The sequence below is a fragment of the Mauremys reevesii genome, linkage group 8 (genome assembly GCF_016161935.1).
Source record: "Mauremys reevesii isolate NIE-2019 linkage group 8, ASM1616193v1, whole genome shotgun sequence".
Lineage (NCBI taxonomy): Eukaryota > Metazoa > Chordata > Testudines > Geoemydidae > Mauremys > Mauremys reevesii.
Genome location: NC_052630.1, coordinates 50,958,212 through 50,977,269, shown reverse-complemented (window position 1 = coordinate 50,977,269; position 19,058 = coordinate 50,958,212). Strand labels below are relative to the sequence as shown.

The window sequence follows — 19,058 nt, the reverse complement described above, 5'->3', positions numbered from 1 at the left end:
AGCAGCGATGGGAGCCGTATAAGCATCTTAGATAGATTGTGTTCCCCAGCATCTGACCCTCTTTTCCCGCTGAGCTGGAGCCTTCTCCCTCTCAAAGGACTGCAATTATAGGAGCCAGATCACATTGTAAAAGGCAATTGCTTCTTATAAGTGTGTGGATCAAGGCGGTAAACACGTCAGTGCATATGCTCCGAGATAACACGTATGCCCAAAGATGGCTTTGAGAAAAGCATCCCCAGTACTAGTAAAGCCTTTGCCAAAGCACTTTAGCTTTCAGACAGGGCCTTGGTCACAGTCTCTGCTCTTGCCTCCTAGGTAATCCTTCATGACACCAAAGAGCAGGAGGAGATGCGAGCCTTCCCAGGGCCTCTGGTCAGGTACAATGCCATTGGAGGTGTACAGTAAACCATGGCCCCTATCAGCATTCCTTTCTGTCCCAGCATTCAGCTTCTCTCCAGGCTACTACACACACAGCATTAGAGGAGGATATGGTCACCTGGAATTAGAGATGAGCCTAAGCCATGTAATTTGGATTCATGTTTCAAACTCCCCAAAGCCTCAGGGTGTTCAGGCCCAAGGTTTTGGCTAGGCCCTTTGTAAAGATAAGGACCATCGGCAAAGTCCAGGTCCAGATTCAGAAATTTGCATGTGGTTGGTTGGATCTGTGGGTTTGCTCTATTGGGAATGCTCAGAGAACATTGTTTGACTGTTATTTCGTAACCAAGTTGAGGGAAACCCGGGTTGTAAGAGTTCATGGGGGGAGGGATAGCTCAAAACGGGGGAGGGATAGCTCAGTGGTTTGAGCACTGGCCTGCTAAACCCATGGTTATGAGTTCAATCCTTGAGGGGGTCACTTAGGGATCTGGGGCAAAATCAGTACTTGGTCCTGCTAGTGAAGGCAGGGGGCTGGACTTGATGACCTTTCAAGGTCTCTTCCAGTTCTATGAGATAGGTATATCTCCATATATTAAAGAAGGGCTTGTAGGACATCCACAATCTTTGTACAACCCGTGGTTTGGATGAGCAGGCGTTTCAGTCCTCTCACGCTCTGCAGAACTGAAGCCTGATGTTGTGCTCCTTGGGAGCTGAGCTTCAGTAAATGTAGACCTGGGGAACATCTTCCCTCAACCCATCATGTTCAGTCAGGTTTGCTCTGCGTCACATTGCTTATACTGAGATGCCATTCAGTCACTCATGAGAAAAGCTGAGAGATAAAACAGGCCTACTTAAAAGAAGAAGAGCAATGAAATTACAAAAAGCATTGAGTAAGCACAGCAGAGGCTGGATGAAAGTCTGAGGACCAGAGGTTAATAGCACGGTAGAAGGAGACAATATTAGTGGAGTGGCATTGTAGGTGCTAGAGTCCAATCGCTGTGATGTTCTCTACAGATAGACTGATCTGGATCAGGTTAAAAATGTCACATGTGCACAAAGAAGGGATTTCAGATACATTCTAAATCTTTGTGGCTTGGCCATCTGTAAATGGGAGTCGTAATAACCAGCCTTATTACACATTTTGTCTGACGGATGCATAGTGGTGTTATTGATATGCATGTGAGCATCTCTGATTTTCTACCTCTCCTTGAATAATTTTCTGGAGTCCTCCACATAATTCACAGAGTCCTAGGAATTCTCCCTTATGCTGTTAAGGATGTCCTGTCTTGCACTTGCCAACACCCTCTTTCTTGTTCCTGCAGGGAGGATTTGCATAAGGTGGATGTGATGACATTTTGCCAGCGCAAAGTGGCCATGAGCTGCGATTTGGAGACTGAGAGAGGCAGAGACTCAGCCCTGCTCTGGAAACTCTTGGTCCTCCTTTGCCGGCAGAATGGGGTGTGTGTTCTTTATGCACTGTGATGCGTGCCAATCCTTATGAGTCTTTTTGGTTCAGTTAAGGATGGCTTGTTGTGAGAATCCCTTTTGTGTGTCTGAAGCAGCCAGGTGCTGCTGTGGGGGATCTTAAATGCATCTCACTCCCCCACCATTAATGCTGACCACTTCAGTGCGGCCTAAAGCACCAGGTACATGGAAGACACACCTCTCCAGGGCTGCTCCCCAAACCAGGTGCAGCACCTTTGAAATACCAATGTTCCAGTGGAACAGCAGCACCTAAAGGGACACTGTCAACTTAATTTAGGAGCCAACATTTCTGTCCAGAAGGAGATTAGTGTCTCAAACCCAATCTGCAGGAGGTCTGCCACAGACTTATAGAAGGAATCAGCACCAGACCACTAAGATCTCTAAAGTTTGATTTTTGCTGTTATGTCCCTTGTTGATGACTCATTGCCTTGACTTTCTCTCCACTAACATTGTGTATATGTGATTAAGAATAGACTCTTCAATGACACTCACTAGGATAAAAATCATATGAGCCACCAATCCTCATGCTTCAGGGAATAGACTGAACAGAAGTGGTGGGTCAGGAAGGAATTACTCCCCATAGTACAGTAATATTTGGTGTGGTGCATTTGGGGGGATTTATACCTACCTCCATATTATGGAGTGTTGTTCACTGGCTGAGGCTGGATACCACTGGTTGGTTCTAAGATGGTAGTTCTCATGTTCCTCCATTTCCCTGTCCAGTCCATGGTGGGCTCAGACACAGCCGAGCTGCTGATGCAAGACTGCAAGCGCCTGGAGAAGTATAAAAGGCAAGACCCAGTAGCCAATCTGATCAACCTGACCGATGAAGAGTGGCCAGTGCAGGGCTCCGGGACACCAGACCTCCTCACTGGGGAGATCCCACCCAGCATGGAGACACCAGAGCAGAGAGTGGAGAAATTCACCAAGCTCCTCTTCTATGGCAGAAAGAAAGTAAGTAGGGTGCATGCACGCTCCCCACTGTTCCCTTTCTAACGTTTTCACTGCCTGCAGAGGAAAAGGTGGGTTTTCCAGGTCCATGAACCCCTCTCTGTAATTGATTGGGCAGGGGTCTGACCAACACAGGTCTCATTTTCCCACGGGTGCTGGCAGTGATACCTCCACAGTGCTCCTGTAACTCTCACTGGCTCAGAGAGCCAGAGGATTGGGCCCAGGTCTTTCTCTGACTGCAGTACGGAGTCTATTGCTAATCCTCCCTTGGCCCAGTCTAACACTGGCTTTTAAAGAGGGCTCAAATGGGTGGTAGTGGCTAAGGAAGGTCCCTGTGTCACCATGCCTTAGGGAGTCACAACCGAGACTACCAAATTCAGGACAAACTGCTGGAAAAAAGGGCAGACATACCTCAAAACTGGTGGTTATTCTTCTATGAGCTATACCAATCCAGCAACAAAAGTAAACTTCAGTTTCACCACACTGGCTAACAAGACATCAAAAATGCAGCCTTCTTAGGTATTCCGGTCCTGGATTCAACACCCAGACACTAGACTTAATGATGAGTGGTTATTTAAAACCAGTTTCATCAAACAAAAGGTTCTTCTGATCTCAAAGGACCAGCCACATACCCAGATCAATATATAACTCAGATCTTACCCAATAATCACGCCGTTGCCAACCTGTTAGTATCCCAAATTCTAAAGGTTAATTTATAAAAAGGTAAAAAAGAAAAGTGAGAGTTAAAATTGGTTAAATGAATCAAATACATATGACAATTGCAAAGTTCTTGGATCAGGCTTGTAGCAGTGATGGAATTAAATTGCTGGCTTGTTAAGTCTATGATTGCTTCCAAATCATTGGAAGGTCCTCTGTCCCTTGGTTAGAATGCTCCCATTAGTATGAGTCCATAGTCCAGAGGTTTGAGCAGGAAAGAGGCAAAACAGAGATGTTTCAAGGGCCTTTTGTAGCTTCTGCCAAGTGAAGGGAAACCCATTGTTCTAGTTTGTGGAAAATTACAGGTAACAAGATGGAGTTTGGAGTCACATGGGCAAGTCACAATACTGCATGCTTTGCTTAGTCACAGCAGAGGCACTTACCCATACACTAGTTAGAATGTCCCCAGAAAAGTTCATTAAGTGTAGATAGGCATCTTCCATGGTCTGTTGTAAGTTGAGTGTTCTTTGATGGGCCATTCAACTTGAATAGTTCCTTCACAATGTGCTGGCTAAATACCTTGTGGTGTGGGTGTTACCACAGGAGCAAACATTTGAAATACAAGTACATAGTTAATAATCATAACTTCAGATATAAAAATGATACATGCATACAAATAGCATAATCATATTCAGCAAATCATAACCTTTCCATAAACACCTTACTTGACATACTTTGTACAAGATTTGTTGCAATTATATAATAGCAGTAGCAACAATGATCTATATGGTCATATTTTAATCAGATAGTGTTACACCCTGTTTGTGGAATTAACCCCTGAATCTGCATTAGGGCAGAAATGTCCCACTGTTGCTAACACTAGGGCAGCACCACTGATGATAGCAATTGCAGGAGCTCTGCTGTCGATAACTAGCATGACAGCTAAGCCTGATTGGGGTGGGGTTTAATATACACAGCAGGGGTGCTGGAACAATTTGTATAGTGGGGGTGCTGAGAGCCATTGAACCAAACTGTAAAACCTGTGTGTGAAGGAAATCACTTCAAGCCAGGGGGTGTGGCAACCTCTCTAGCACCCCTAGTTCCAGGTCTTTTGGGGCACAATGTTCCAAACCATAATGGCCAAGGGTGACTCATCTAAGAGTTCCTGCGTTTGCTATTACAGTCGGAGCTGAACCGGTGGTAGCAATGGTGGGAGGGAAAACCTCTAGTTCAGAGAAGGCTTTAGTGCCCAGTCTAGAATTCTGACTTTGTGGCATTAAGTACTAATAGGCAGCCTGAAGCTTGCAGTCAATGGGACTGCACTAATACTTTTGTTCAGGTAGGAATAAACATAAGGCGGCCTGGGTGATGGAGAATAATTTCTCTAAGCCGGCTCCAAATGGGTAAACCCAACAGTCACATCAAATACATATGACAATTGCAAAGTTGCAATATACCATTGCAGGCTTGAGCTGGCCCCACGTTTGGGGGGACATATTACACCCATGGAAAAAATCAATTCATTTCTCACAAGCCTGGCTCCCTGCAGATGGGTGGAAGCCCTAGGCCAGGGGAATCAGGCTGTAGGTCCCATGCTAGACCTTGGAAAGTCAGGACCTTCCTTTCACAGCAGTGGGAGAGATCAAGAAATGGTAACAGGACAATTTTTTTTTCTCCTGGCTGCAGGAAGCCCTGGACTGGGCCATGAGAAGCCAGCTGTGGGGTCATGCCCTATTCCTGTCAAGCAAGATGGACCTGAGGACCTACAGCTGGGTTCTGTCTGGGTGGGTAGGAGCTGCCAGAGCATGGTGCTCAAGAACCCTTCACGTGATTGGCCCCCTCCCCTGCCATTCACAGCTGCATAACATCCCTGTTGAGTCTCCTGCTTTGTCCGTGCCTCACACAACCTGAACCCTTGGATGGAGGATTTCTGCTGTTTGTCTCTCCCTACCTTGGAGATGAGCAAAGGGTTTGGGCTCACCCGTCAATCTCTCTTAGGTACTTACGTGGCCCCCTCGCAGCCGTATCTGAAGGCCGCACATTCTTTAACGTTATTTATCCTCACACACCCTGTAAGGTAGGGAAGTGTTATCTACATGTTACAGAGGAGGAACTAAGGCACAGAGAGGCTAAGTGAGTTTCCCAAAGTCATAGAGGAAGTTTAGCAGTATTAGCTAGTGTTCTAATCACTGGCTGGCCCTTCCTTCCTGTCAGCATAACGGCCCTGTCTCTCTGCTCTCGGTTTGCAGGTTCACCAGCACGCTGGCCCTCAACGACCCCCTGCAGACTCTCTTCCAGCTCATGTCCGGAAGGATACCTCAGGCAGCTCTGGTACTGAATGGAAAAGCATCTAGCTCCCTCCCCTCCCTCAACGCCTTGTGTTGGTGTGGGGTAGGAGAGCGGGCCTCAGTGACACTCTGCAGTGCTTCATAGGATGATGTCTCAGTATCATCAATTTGTCCTTTAGGATGTTCACTGCAGTGAACAGCAAAGTAATTGGCCATTTTTCACTGTGCTGCTAATCTGGCCGCCTGCTGCCACCTCCCAGATGGCATCAGGGTCCCTGCTGCCTATTTCTGTTTGCCCCATGAGATTGAGGTAACCATATCCTGGTGCGGTGATGTGTTTGCATGTGCATGTCCGGACGCTGCCTTGATGCATGGTGATGCAATATCATCACGTGCCAATGCAACATCGTGAGGCAGCACAGTGAACAGTCAGACTCTTTTAACTGTCTGGCTTACAGGGACAGGACAGATTTGTGCAAAAGGGGCTGTCCTGTGAATATGGGATTGGTGACAACCCCAGTATGACCTAGTGACCCCTGCTAGCACCAGCACAGTGCCATTCCTCTATAGGAATCTGATACAGCGGGGATGTAGCATAAGAACCTAGTGCACTACGTAGGATTACATACTGTGGTGGCACAGGGTGGGGGAGGCATGGAGCTGACTTGCGGAAGATTTCTGTGGAGGCATGAAAGAGCACAGGGGCCTGGAATTTGGGGGGACATGGAAAGCTCAGGCTGACAGAGGGAATGCAGGGAGGCTGAGGTGGCCCGGCTCAGCTGATTGGAGTGGAGGTTGACCCAGAGGCATGACGCTAGGTGAACGTTTTTGGTTAGTCGGCATAAACTAATTGCCATTAAGTTGGCTTCTTGCAGAAGGCACAAACTGCCAGGCAGCATTTGTGAAGCCAGAGCCAGAAGCAGGAGAAGAGAAATGCACTGTAGCTTTTCTGCTTCTCCGCCTTTAGGTCTCACTTGAACAGACGTAGTCACCTCATTTCTTTATTCATGGACAATGTTCCTTCCCTTGTGACACTATAATAGCTCTCTACCTAGTAAAGGCCAGATCAAGGAGCTAAAGCAGCCAAACTATCCATTCATCTTTCTTTGTTTCTGCTTCCAGTGCTGTGGGGATGGCAGGTGGGGAGACTGGAGACCACACCTGGCAGTGATGCTGTCCAACCAGGCTGGGGACACTGAGCTGAACCACCGGGCCATCGTCGCTATGGGAGACACCTTGGGTGAGGAGAGGTGATGACTAGGCCCAGCTGAGCGGCTCACACTTAGCATCAGATAGGACGCCCCATTGTGCTCACACTTTTAGCGTACTCCATTATAGGAGGTGGGAGGATGGCGACTTAATGGCTAAAGCTGCCCCTGGGTTCAAAACCACCCTGATGGAAATAAGTTTAGTCTCGGTTCTGTCCCCACTGTAGAGCCATCCACATCACCTTCACCACCTCACACAGCTTGGCCTCACTGGGAGTGTGCGCTGAGCATCCACTTGGAGTGTCATCTTGCTCATTTCAGACCAGTGGTTGGGATCATTGGTGGTGCACAGCTGGAAAGTTCCTTTTACTGCTACCTGGAAAAGAGGAGCTCAGATATTTAAATTCCAGTTGCAATAAGATTTGTTGCCACAAAGTAGATACTCAGAAATTTACAGGCCACTCAGAAATGTACAGGTCAATATTTTCTGATGTGGATGGCTAAAGTTAGACACCTAAATTAGAAAAGGGCCTTTTCAAGACACTGAGCACACAGAGTTCCCACCGGCCCAGGCTTCCTTCCTGCAGAAACCAAGTTCAGTTCTTTAATTTTTGTCTATGTGTATGGACCCTGACATATACTTCAGTGGGGCAGAGAAAGGCTATGTGAGAACGGGTGGCTGACAAGGTGCCTGCACACCTAGGAATGGTGGGACGGCTGGCTATCTGCTCAGCTCTCTTGGCCAGCCTGGATGTGTGTCTGTGGAATTGGTGGTGTGAGTGGATATCTGCTCAGCTCTCTTGGCTAGCTTGGGCTTGTGCTGCTTGCATGCAGTTAGGAGTGAGTTTGCTTCATGGAGTGGTTTAAATGGGTGCAGTTCATGCTGTTGTGAACTCACTGCCCACCATGAAGGAACTATGAGTTGGGGCCACTTGCATACATTCAGAAAGTTACTGGCTGCCTTCTCACCCCTGAGCCATCAGATGCCAGCCACTGGTCTCGCCTGCCCCTGCATAGGTAATTCTTGGGGACTGGTGCAGCAGTCTTTTCTCTCGTGAATTCCCTACACTGTGACCCTGGGGTGCTGCTGCTATCTTCGCTCTTTGCTTCCAAGCTGAACAACCCTTTATTTCCTCTATTTCCTTTATTTCCTCTTTATTTCCTTAAATTACTGCACAGCTGCTATTAAAGTGCTGTAAGATGCCTTGGCAGCACCAAGGGCTATGTAAGCTGTTGTGAACAGATGTGTATGTTTGTGAGTCTTGACAAGATTGTGCATCTGCTCCTTTCCATGTAATTGTGTAGCGTATGCAATTGTGACTGCGGGTCTGTGCGCTTCTGCCCACAGGCCAGTATCTGCGTGCATACTCTTGCCCATACACCTCTGTGCCTGGCTGCCTTTAACATAGCGAGCCGACATGTTCCAGGGCAATGTAACGTGTGTGTGTGTGTGTGTGTGGAGATGTACAGCAGTATATGTGCAGACATGGGTGTAAGTAACTGTGTAAAGACAGGTGTGCAGTGTGGTAGGGAAAGAAACGGGAATACTGCTCTGCCTTGCATGCTCAATCAGATAATAGACACTGTATACTCCTGCTGGTGAAATATCCCTATCGCAGGCTCTGAAATGCATACCTCTGCCCTAGTGCATGAGTCACAGATATGGCTGACAGAGAGACTTAATTGGCTGATTCTTAGTGTCAGTTATGCAGTGACAATGGTCGAAAGCCTCGCCACAGATTTTGCTACATTGAAACATCCTGAAGAAGCTAAATGGGAGCCAGACACTTACTGGCATGTGCTTCTGCCACCCAGTCAGGTCATCTAATGGAAAATTAAACTTGATGACTAGCAAAATAACAGCCGTTCCAGGGGATGTAGGGTGTGGGGGTTGCCTCGAGGTTGGGGGCCTTGGATGGGCAGAGAGGGGAGATGGATACGGCTGTTTTGTCATGTGCACATTTGAAGGTGTATTTTTGTTGTGACTGGCTTTTGTCCCTTTTCTCCTGTCCAGCTGGGAGAGGGTTAATAGAAGCTGCTCACTTCTGCTATCTAATGGCGAATGTCCCTTTTGGTCACTACGGGGTTAAGACAGACCACATTGTCTTGCTGGGCAGTGACCCCAGGTGAGTAAGCCAAGCAGGCAGGCTCCTGCAAATATTTACAGCTGTCATTCTTAGGAGTCAGAACAGCTCCTGCAGGGATCGCCCAGGGCTTTACAAACAGGAACTAACACTCCTTGGAAGGAGACCTAGTTTATAGTTTATTTTTTGTTGTTGTTTAACATTCCATTTTAATTGAAGATGTTACCAGGCAGATACTTCAGGAACAGAAAGGTGGAACGCTGCGCCTAAGGCCATCTCTAAAACATTGGCATAGCTGGGAACAGGACCCAGGAGTTCCCTGCTAACCTCACTAGAGCGCTGTGTATTGTGCTAATGGCCGAAGGTATATTGGGAATGATGGTGCCATTCAGAGATTGGCACTATCAATGGTGCCAATTCAGAGATTTCTTGAGGGGGTAAATTCCAGTCCCTACATCCCCCCAACACCGAAGACCCTGGTCCATCACCTGCTCATTCCTCCCACCCCGCAGGGGCCCCAGGTTTCTCTTGCCTGGGGAGTCTCCCCGCTCTCTTACCCACATACCACATGAGCCAGTGCCACCAGGAGTCAAGGTCTTGGCGCACTCCCCCGTGCTCCAGGAACAGACTCCCCGTCCGCCAGTTCACAACTCCACTCAATGAAATTTGGACCAGTCATCCCTCTATCTGTATGGAGGAGAGATCGGGTCACATTTCAGTGGCATGGCAACCACGCAGCTGGAGGTGACAGAAAATGCTGCTGTGGTATTTGATTGGTTGTGTGGAGCCAGCTAGTTACAATGGGGGAGGCCCAGCCCAAGTTCTAAAGAGCCTTCCAGGGAGATCCACTTGGCACTCATTCTACAAGTGGAGGGGCTTAGGCCCAGAAAGGGCCAAGGGATGCTCCCAAGGACACACAGTAGGTCCATGGAAAGAGAGAAAGACACACTGAACTCTGACGCCCACAGGGCACTGAAGGGATTATGCTTGGCAGCCATGTTACCTCCTAGATTTGCGGGTTGATCCTTTCATTGTAGTCACATTAATGGGGATGTATTGAAGCAGCCCAGCACTCAGGCAGCAGCAGTGTGCAGTGCTTGAGGTAGATGGGTATTTGGGCAGCAGTACATTTGATAATGTGGGGAGATGTTTTAACACATGAATGTTTTCCTCCTTGCCCACCCTCTGCCTTCCAAGCCCCAAACCATAAATACTCCCACCCACATATATCAGTAACTGGAGACTGGGTAAAAAGAATGAAGAATACTTGTGGCACCTTAGAGACTAACAAATTTATTTGAGCATAAGCTTTCGTGGGCTAAAACCCACTTCATTGGATGCATGCAGTGGAAAATACAGTAGGAAGATATATATATATACACACACATATATATACACACAGAGAACATGAAATAACGGGTGTTACCATACACACTATAACCAGAGTGATCAGTCAAGGTGAGCTATTACCAGCAAGAGAGAAAAAAAAACTTTTTGTAGTGGTAATGGAAATGGCCCATTTCCAGCAGTTGACAAGAAGGTGTGAGGAACCGTAGGGGGGAAAAATAAACCCGGGGAATTAGTTTTCCTTTGTGTAATGACCCATCCACTCACAGTCTTTATTCAAGCCTAATTTAATGGTGTCCAGTTTGCAAATTAATTCCAATTCAGCAGTCTCTCATTGGAGTCTGTTTTTAAAGTTTTTTTGTTGTAATATTGTGATGTTTAGTCTGTAATCGAGTGACCAGGGACATTGAAGTGTTCTCCAACTGGTTTTGGAATGTTATAATTTTTGATTTGTGTCCATTTATTCTTTTCTGTAGAGACTGTCCGGTTTAGCCAATGTACATGGCAGAGAGGCATTACTGGCACATGATGCCATATATCACATTGGTAGATGTGCAGGTGAACGAGCCTCTGATGGTGTGGCTGATGTGATTAGGTCCTATGATGGTGTCCCCTGAATAGATATGTGGACAGAGTTGGCAACGGGCTTTGTTGCAAGGATAGGTTCCTTGGTTAGTGTTTTTGTTGTATGGTGTGTGGTTGCTGGTGAGTATTTGCTTCAGGTTTGGGGGCTGTCTGTAAGCAAGGACTGGCCTGTCTCCCAAGATCTGTGAGAGTGATGGATCATCCTTCAGGATAGGTTGTAGATCCTTGATGATGCGCTGGAGAGGTTTTAGTTGGGGGCTGAAGGTGACGGCTAGTGGCGTTCTGTTACTTCCTTTGTTGGGCCTGTCCTGTAGTAGGTGACTTCTGGGTACTCTTCTGGCTCTGTCAATCTGTTTCTTCTCTTCAGCAGGTGGATATTGTAGTTGTAAGAACGCTTGCTAGAGATCTTGTAGTGTTTGTCTCTGTCTGAGGGGTTGGAGCAAATGCGATTGTATCGTAGAGCTTGGCTTTAGACAACGGATCGTGTGATGTGGTCTCGATGAAAGCTGGAGGCATGTAGGTAAGTATAGCAGTCAGCAGGTTTCCGGTATAGGGTGGTGTTTATGTGACCATCGCTTATTAGTACTGTAGTGTCCAGTAAGTGAATCTCTTGGGTGGACTGGTCCAGGCTGAGGTTGATGGTGGGGTGGAAATTGTTGAAATCATGGTGGAGTTCCTGAAGGACTTCTTTTCCATGGGTCCAGATGATGAAGATGTCATCAATGTAGTGGAAGTAGAGTAGGGGCGTTAGGGCACGAGAGCTGAGGAAGTGTTGTTCTAAGTCAGCCATAAAAATGTTGGCATACTGTGGGGCCATGTGGGTACCCATAGCAGTGCCGCTGATTTGAAGGTATACATTGTCCCCAAATGTGAAATAGTTGTGGGTGAGGACAAAGTCACAAAGTTCAGCCACCAGGTTTGCTGTAACATTATCAGGGATACTGTTCCTGATGGCTTTTAGTCCATCTTTGTGTGGAATGTTGGTGCAGAGGGCTTCTACATCCATAGTAGGTAGGATAGCATTTTCAGGAAGATCACTGATGGGTTGTAGTTTCCTCAGGAAGTCAGTGGTGTCTCGAAGATAGCTGGGAGTGCTGGTAGCGTAGGGCCTGAGGAGGGAGTCTACATAGCTAGACAGTCCTGCTGTCAGGGTGCCAGTGCCTGAGATGGTGGGGCGTCCAGGATTTCCAGGTTTATGGATCTTGGGTAGCAGACAGAATACCCCTGCTCGGAGTTCTAGGGGTGTGTCTGTGCGGATTTGCTCTTGAGCTTTTTCAGGAAGTTTCTTGAGCAGTTTCTTATGGTAACCCTCTCAAAGAAAGTGCGGAACCATGTGATCAACATCCTATACAGCAAACAGGGAAAGATTAAGAATGAGCTCTCAAAACTGGATACTCATAAAAAACCAACCTTCCACACAAACTTCCTCATGGCTGGACTTTACAAAAACTAGACAAGCCATTTACAACACACACTTTGCCAACTCTGTCCACATATCTATTCAGGGGACACCATCATAGGACCTAATCACATCAGCCATCAGAGGCTCATTCACCTGCACCTCTACCAATGTGGTATATGCCACCATGTGCCAGCAATGCCCCCCTGCCATGTACATTGGCCAAACGGGCAGGCTGTACGGAAAAGAATAAATGGACACAAATCAGACGTCAAGGATTATAACATTCCAAAACCAGTTGGAGAACACTTCAATGTCCCTGGTCACTCGATTAATTTGCAAACTGGACACCGTTAAAATTGTTCTTTTTGTGGATACAGACTAACACGGCTGCTACTCTGAAACCTGGAGACTGGGTGTATCCCCCAGGTGTCAGCTGCGGAGAACCCACCTGCCTTTAACCAAACTGGCCACTGGATGTCACTGTGACTCCAGTTCCACAGGGATCAGCCTGGTTCTGAAAACCAGGCTTCTGACTGAAGTGACTTCAGCTCTGTGTCTCTGGAAGAGAGTAATGATCTGTTTCATTTGGAGAGGCTCTTTGCTCTGCATCTTCGAATGAAGGTCACTGCTCAGCAGCCCCATCTCACTTGGTCTGATTCACTGCTGCCTGGAGTTATCATTTACATCTGGGCAAAGTGGATGTAAAAAGCTGCCCACTTGGAATGGCAATGTTTGCCATTCACTGTGCACAGGTGTGAATGATTGCACAGAGGGTAAAAGGCAGTGGAAAGCAAGCCCACAGTCTGCAGGGCTGCCTAGTAGAATCCAGATCCCCATTGATTGAGTGTGGTAGATAGAGTATTTTACTGAAAAGGGACACAATATTTTTTAAGGGCTGGGATTTTCAAAGCGTTCAAGGCAGGCCACCTCCCTCAGGGCCGAGCCAGAAATCTTACTTACTAAAAAATTCCTGCATGTAGCACTCCAGACTACTACCAGTGAAAGGATTTTAGCAATCTAATTTGCTTTTTGCCATTTATGCTGTTTGTTCCTTTTTAGCATCATGGAGGTTTCAGACTTGCTCCATTTACAAATACCATGTCACACACTTAGACAATGCACAGTTGTCTCTCGTAAACCCTTATTAATATTGCAGAGGTTTTCTGCTGCTGTGTGAGCTAGAGGGATTTGGGGTGTGCCCTATGGTTCTGCATGTGCTAGAGGGGCAAGGGAGTGCCACATGGAGTGTGTCTGTGAGTGAATGGGGCAGGTGTTATAGAATGTTAAAGAAGATTGCCGTACCTCATCACTTTCTTGCTTTTAAAGGTTTCAGAGTGGTAGCCATGTCAATCTGTATCAGCAAAAAGAACGAGGAGTACTTGTGGGTGCCACAAATACTCTCCATTCTTTTTGTTTTTAAAGGTTTGTGTGGATGGGTTTGGTGCTTACCTGCTTTATAAGAAAGCTTTTGTTGGGATTTGACTGGCTGTGGCATTAATCAGTTTCACTTTTGCTGCTAGTCAGTTTAACATTCTGAAGATTGGTGGGGTGAGGGATGGACACTCAGTATCCCAGACAGGCAGGTTTATCATGGAGAGGAAGAGTCTTGCTTTCTGTTCCTGACCTCACCTCTCTGTCTTCTCCTTTCAGTCAGACATTTGTACAGTTTGCCAGGACGGAATCTATCCTAAGGACTGAAATCTTTGAGTATTGTCAGATGCTGGGACGTCCCAAATCCTTCATCCTCTCCTTCCAGGTAATGGAAACAGTCAGGTACAGCCAGTACATTTCATGCGCAGAGCCTCCAGTGCTCAATGTGCTGTAATGTAACTTCTCCACAAATCACAACCTAATACATTTCTGATATGCCTGTTGCCACAGACTATGGTATACAATTACGTTCTGCATTCAAATGGTCCCTAAAGAACTCTGCTATCCTCCATGCCTTGCTTCACCCAGTGTTATTTACAGATAGGTTTTTCTCTTTTCTTCTTCCTCCATCTCCTGTCTAAGCACCATCCTCAGCCGTTGCTGGCTGGGTCCATCCTCACCCAGTATAGACAGCTCAGGACAATGTCTCAATTTCTATAACCCAGAGTTGAGGGTGAAAGGTTACTTTCATCCCCTCTGTGTCTGGGAAGTGAATTGGGAGCTCGTGAAAGTGTAGGATGCATTAGTATTGGTAAAGTACATGCAGGCACTGCACCAGCTTCCTCACCCAGTACTACCAGTGCATGTCAGTGCCAGCCCTGCTGTGCCCTTATTTCAGTCCTACCCTTACTCTGCAAATGCATCTCTGTCCTCACCCGAAGGGTGCCTTGCAATTCCATTCGTGGGTACTACATACAGCTCTGTTGATGGCCAGCATCATCTAGTCATTAGAATAAGGGACTAGGACTTGCCATTGGCAAGTTGTATGGCTGTGTGCCTCAGTTTCCCCACCCATGTAAAGAGTGTGCTAATTCTCACCTGTGTCGCTGTGGGGTTGTGAGGCTTTATGTAGTATTTGTAAAGTGGTAATGATGAAAGGAACTATAGAAAGGCAGAGGCCCCTGGCCCGAATCCACAAAGGGACTTAGGAACCTAACCCCCAGACTTAGGCACCTAAGGCCCATTTTTAGGCCCTACTGCTGTCCACAAAAGCCCTGCTCAGCAGCTGCTGAATCCTGTGGGTGCCTAAACTCACTCAGGGCCTAAATTTGCACTGTAAAAGTTCTCTAGGTGCCAAAATGTCTGCCTTCTGAGTTTGCTGCCTCACTGTAGGCACCCAGACCCTTGTCTCACATCTAATGCCCAGAGTGATCCATAACCTGGGGGAAGATAGATGTTTGTCCACCTAACGTGTGTGTGGCCTGATCTAGTGGGCATGCCTAAGTCCACACAAAACAGTGAGGGGTGGGAAGAGAGCTTCCCTGATAACCTATAATGGTTAGGGTACTCACCCTGGATGTGGGAGACCACTGGTTCAAGTCCCCCCTCAGCCTGATGAGAAGGGATTTGAACAGGCCTCTGCCACTTTTCAGGTGAGTGCCTGAACCACTGGGCTATAGAGTCATTCTTGCTTTGGCCCAATTAATATTTAATTATTCATGTATTTAATTAAAGTGGCACAACCTCAATAGGAGAGATCGAGGGAAACCTACATCAGACTATCCTATAGGGCAGATCCTTCTACAAATCCCTTCTCCTCATCAGGTAAGGGGGGGGCTTGAACTGGTAGCCTCCCATATCTGCTCCTTCTTCCCCGCCCTTAGCTGTTTTGCATGGAGTTAGGTGTGCCTACCAGATCGGGTCTCACATTTGGTGGGCGAAGGAGGGCCTATCTCCTCCCGTTTGTGGATCACTAGCGGAGATAGACGCCTGCCTGTAACCTGGACATGGGCTCAGAACTCTGTGAGAGGGGCAGGGCTTAGAGCACACCCCTGCTTTGGTGTGCCCCATTGGCTAGCATGCTGGCTTTCATGGATCGCAATCTAAGGTGCCTACTGTTGGGATTCCCACCGAGACCTTTGCTGCTCGGCTTATCCAGAGCACCTCGTCCTCTTCTGGGAGAACACTTCATCCAGTTCTCTGGGACCCCTGAAACTCAGTTCGACTCCAGCTCGTCACTCCAGTTACTTAATTAGGCATGTGACAGCTCTTCATCCACGCTGGCTAAGCCCAGGCGCAGGGAGTTTAGGTACAGGGTGAAACCACAATTCCAATTCATGTCACACAGCATATTGTATATACATTTTCCTAGCTATTAACCTCTATATATCTCACATGTAAAGACCACTCGCTTTGCAGAACGTGTAAGGCAGGCATCTCACTTCAGGGTGTTTCTGCCTAGTGTGTTTACTCTAGACATATCCACAGCAGTGAGTGTAGTTAGCGTCTGCTTCCCTTATTTACTATAAACATATTTATAATAGTTGTTTCAGCAGTTACTTGTTTGGTCTTATCTTGGGCCTCTCCATGGCAGCTAAGCCAGCCCTACTCCTGTGTCTCCCCATTCATTGTATAGGAAGTGTAGGTGCCTAACTCAGGCTTTGTGGATCCCATTGTTGTGCCAGCGATTTTCTAGGCACCTAAAAATTAGGCATTACAACAGCTAAATCCCTTTGGGGATCCAGGCCAATTTACTAGTGTCACTGCTATTTATCACTGTCTGTCCCCCTCTCTCCTGGCCTGTTGCACTTCTCGCCACATCCAGTCTTAAACACTGCCACCATCATAACTCTGACCTGCCACACCCCCTGCTACTCCAGCCCTGGCTAGTCCAACCTCCCTCTCGACTTACAGCTCTTTACCTGACTCGTGGGCAAGGGGAAGCATTTGGAGTCATGGAGAAAGTGCTGATGCTGCCTATCTGCTGAGAGGGCCTGGCTGCTTTTGTCCCAGGTGATTCACAGCCTTGGGGTCCTGTAGGGTCCATAGGTGCTAAGTCTCCTTTATCATCTAGTGACCCAGGAGGCTGCAGTTCTTCTTTTCTTACACAAAACTGCAAAGAATCACCTTTCAGCTAGACTCACTGCTACGTGCTCTGCGAGGGGCCGCCCTTGAAATCCACCTGGAGGGCTTGAGTCTCCGCTGCCTTTCACGCCTGTGCAGAGGAAGTTCAAAGCAGAACGGTGACGGTTACACACTTTGCACAGATGCGAAGCAGTGAGAGATCAGGCCCTCCCTGGGCTCAGCAGAGCTTCCTCAATGGAGGGTCTTTTGAATTCATTCCCCTTCACAGATCAACAGAGCATGAGTCTAGCAAGTTTCAGGGCAGAGTGCCACATGTATTTATCTGCTTTAGTTTTTCCTAGCTTTTCCTTCTCTAATAGCCAGGCGTAACTGATGTACTTTTAACATTGTGCATAAGCACCCAGCTGCTGCAGCCTCAAGCGCTGCACAAATCAGGTGAATAAATAAATATTTCTGGCTAGGGTCCTCCTGCTGGCACATCTTTACCCTGACTTCAAAACCAGCCTCGCTGCAATTCCAGCCGCTAGCCGGAGGTGAGCCGAGCCAGCTAGCTTGCTGCAATGGATGGTGGGTTTTTTGATATGGACAAACGCCCCTTACAGATCATAATGAGCCCTTCAGCCTCACTGCACCTAAGACATGGCCAACTGAGCCTGTCTCTATTTTGTGCCTTTCTAAGCGGATGTATTTATGCGGAATTCTGAGATATGGCATGGTGCTGCAATAGGGCTGGGCTGTTCCCTCCTTGACTCCAAGTTGGTATTTCATTGTCTAGGCACCGAGAGGCCCCCACTAGGCTGGGTGCAGCACAGAGGCATAGGGAGAGAGAGTCTGTGCCCCAAAGAGCCAACAGTCTAAATAGAGAAGACCGGCAAGGGGAAACAGGCACAGAGAGGGAAGTTACTCAAGGTCACAAAGCAGAGCCAAGACTAGACTCTAGGTCTCCTGATTTGCAGTGCTGTGTGCTACCCACTGGACCATGCTGCCTCTGAGTCAGACACCTCCATCAAGGCTGTACAGGGACCTCACCTTCTGAACAGCTGGGCTGCTTCTTCCTTCCTTTTCTTCTCCTCACCTAGACAGTCATTTTTCTCATTCCTTTTCCAAGGTGTATAAACTCCTTTACGCTGGACGCCTGGCAGACTACGGTCTCACCTCCCAGGCCTTGCATTACTGCGAAGGGATTGGCACAGCTCTGCTAGACCAGACCCAGGCCAGCCATCCGGTGCTGTTAGAACAGGTTATCAAGGTGCGTCTCTCGTAACCAGTCCTTGTTTGCTTTGGCTGTGGGTGGGGGTTAGCTGAAGTGTTTAATGGGTGAAATCCTGGCCCTGTTGGTAGTTTTGCCCTTGATTTACATGAGGCAGGATTTCAGGAATGCTGTCAAGTTGCCTAGGCCTGTATTTTACTTACAATCAACCTTCTGCTGCGAGGAAATTTCTCTGAGCTGCTGGAGCTCCCAAGAGCTCAGCACTTCTGAAAATCAGCCCTGAACATCTATTTGCTGGCGTATGACAACTAAGATCAACCCAGTACATACGTGAGTCCTTTGGGATACAATAGGCTGTGCGGTCTGGCTGCCTCTGGTGATTTTTCCGTAGCAGCTGCCTAAATGAGAGATGTGCTGAAACAACTATGCAAGAGCCAAGTCTAATATCAAATAAAGGGGAGTGGAGGGGGAAGGGGCATCATGTGCCAACTAGGAAAGAACACAAAATTGCAGAAGAAGGAAATCTCACTTTGAAGCTTCTACAAAGTTAAAAATGGTGGAGACTTATGAAGTTAAAATCTATTTTAAAAATGGTTCTTGATATTTCCTTTTGAATGTATCATTCTGGGATAACATTTGCATGGTATATTGCAAACTCAGGTGTTATAACTGATTCCGAGGATGTCTGTGTGTGTCCATAGGCAGCAACTTAGCTATTCACTATTAGAACTGGTCTGACTTGCATTAGAAGGAATATTCCACAAGAAATCATAATCTCACAACAGCTACAGGATTTGGGGTGTGTTATTGAAGTTGTCAGAGCTGGGTATTCTTGTTGTTATTTTATGGTAAGATGTTGTAATTTTCACATCTATTTTAGCAATTAAAGTATGCAGAAGTCTTTATTTTAAACCAGAAAATGTCCTATTTTGTCATGTTTGGGATGGCGTTGGAAAAACAAGCCAACCCCTTTGTCCCAAAAAACCAGAAGAATAAGCAGCAGCACCTGGC

General features: G+C 47.3%; 1 protein-coding gene across 1 annotated transcript in view; it reads left to right on the top strand.

Annotated features, from left to right (window-relative positions):
- LOC120370444 (protein transport protein Sec16B-like) overlaps nt 1-19,058 on the top strand; it is a 47,075-nt gene that overhangs the window by 14,081 nt on the left and 13,936 nt on the right. The window contains exons 8-16 of the mRNA XM_039485158.1: nt 316-377; nt 1,698-1,833; nt 2,584-2,814; nt 5,155-5,252; nt 5,718-5,799; nt 6,879-6,996; nt 8,979-9,090; nt 14,033-14,138; nt 17,946-18,086. Coding sequence (XP_039341092.1) covers nt 316-377; nt 1,698-1,833; nt 2,584-2,814; nt 5,155-5,252; nt 5,718-5,799; nt 6,879-6,996; nt 8,979-9,090; nt 14,033-14,138; nt 17,946-18,086 — 1,086 coding nt within the window. The remainder of the gene's footprint in view (nt 1-315; nt 378-1,697; nt 1,834-2,583; nt 2,815-5,154; nt 5,253-5,717; nt 5,800-6,878; nt 6,997-8,978; nt 9,091-14,032; nt 14,139-17,945; nt 18,087-19,058) is intronic.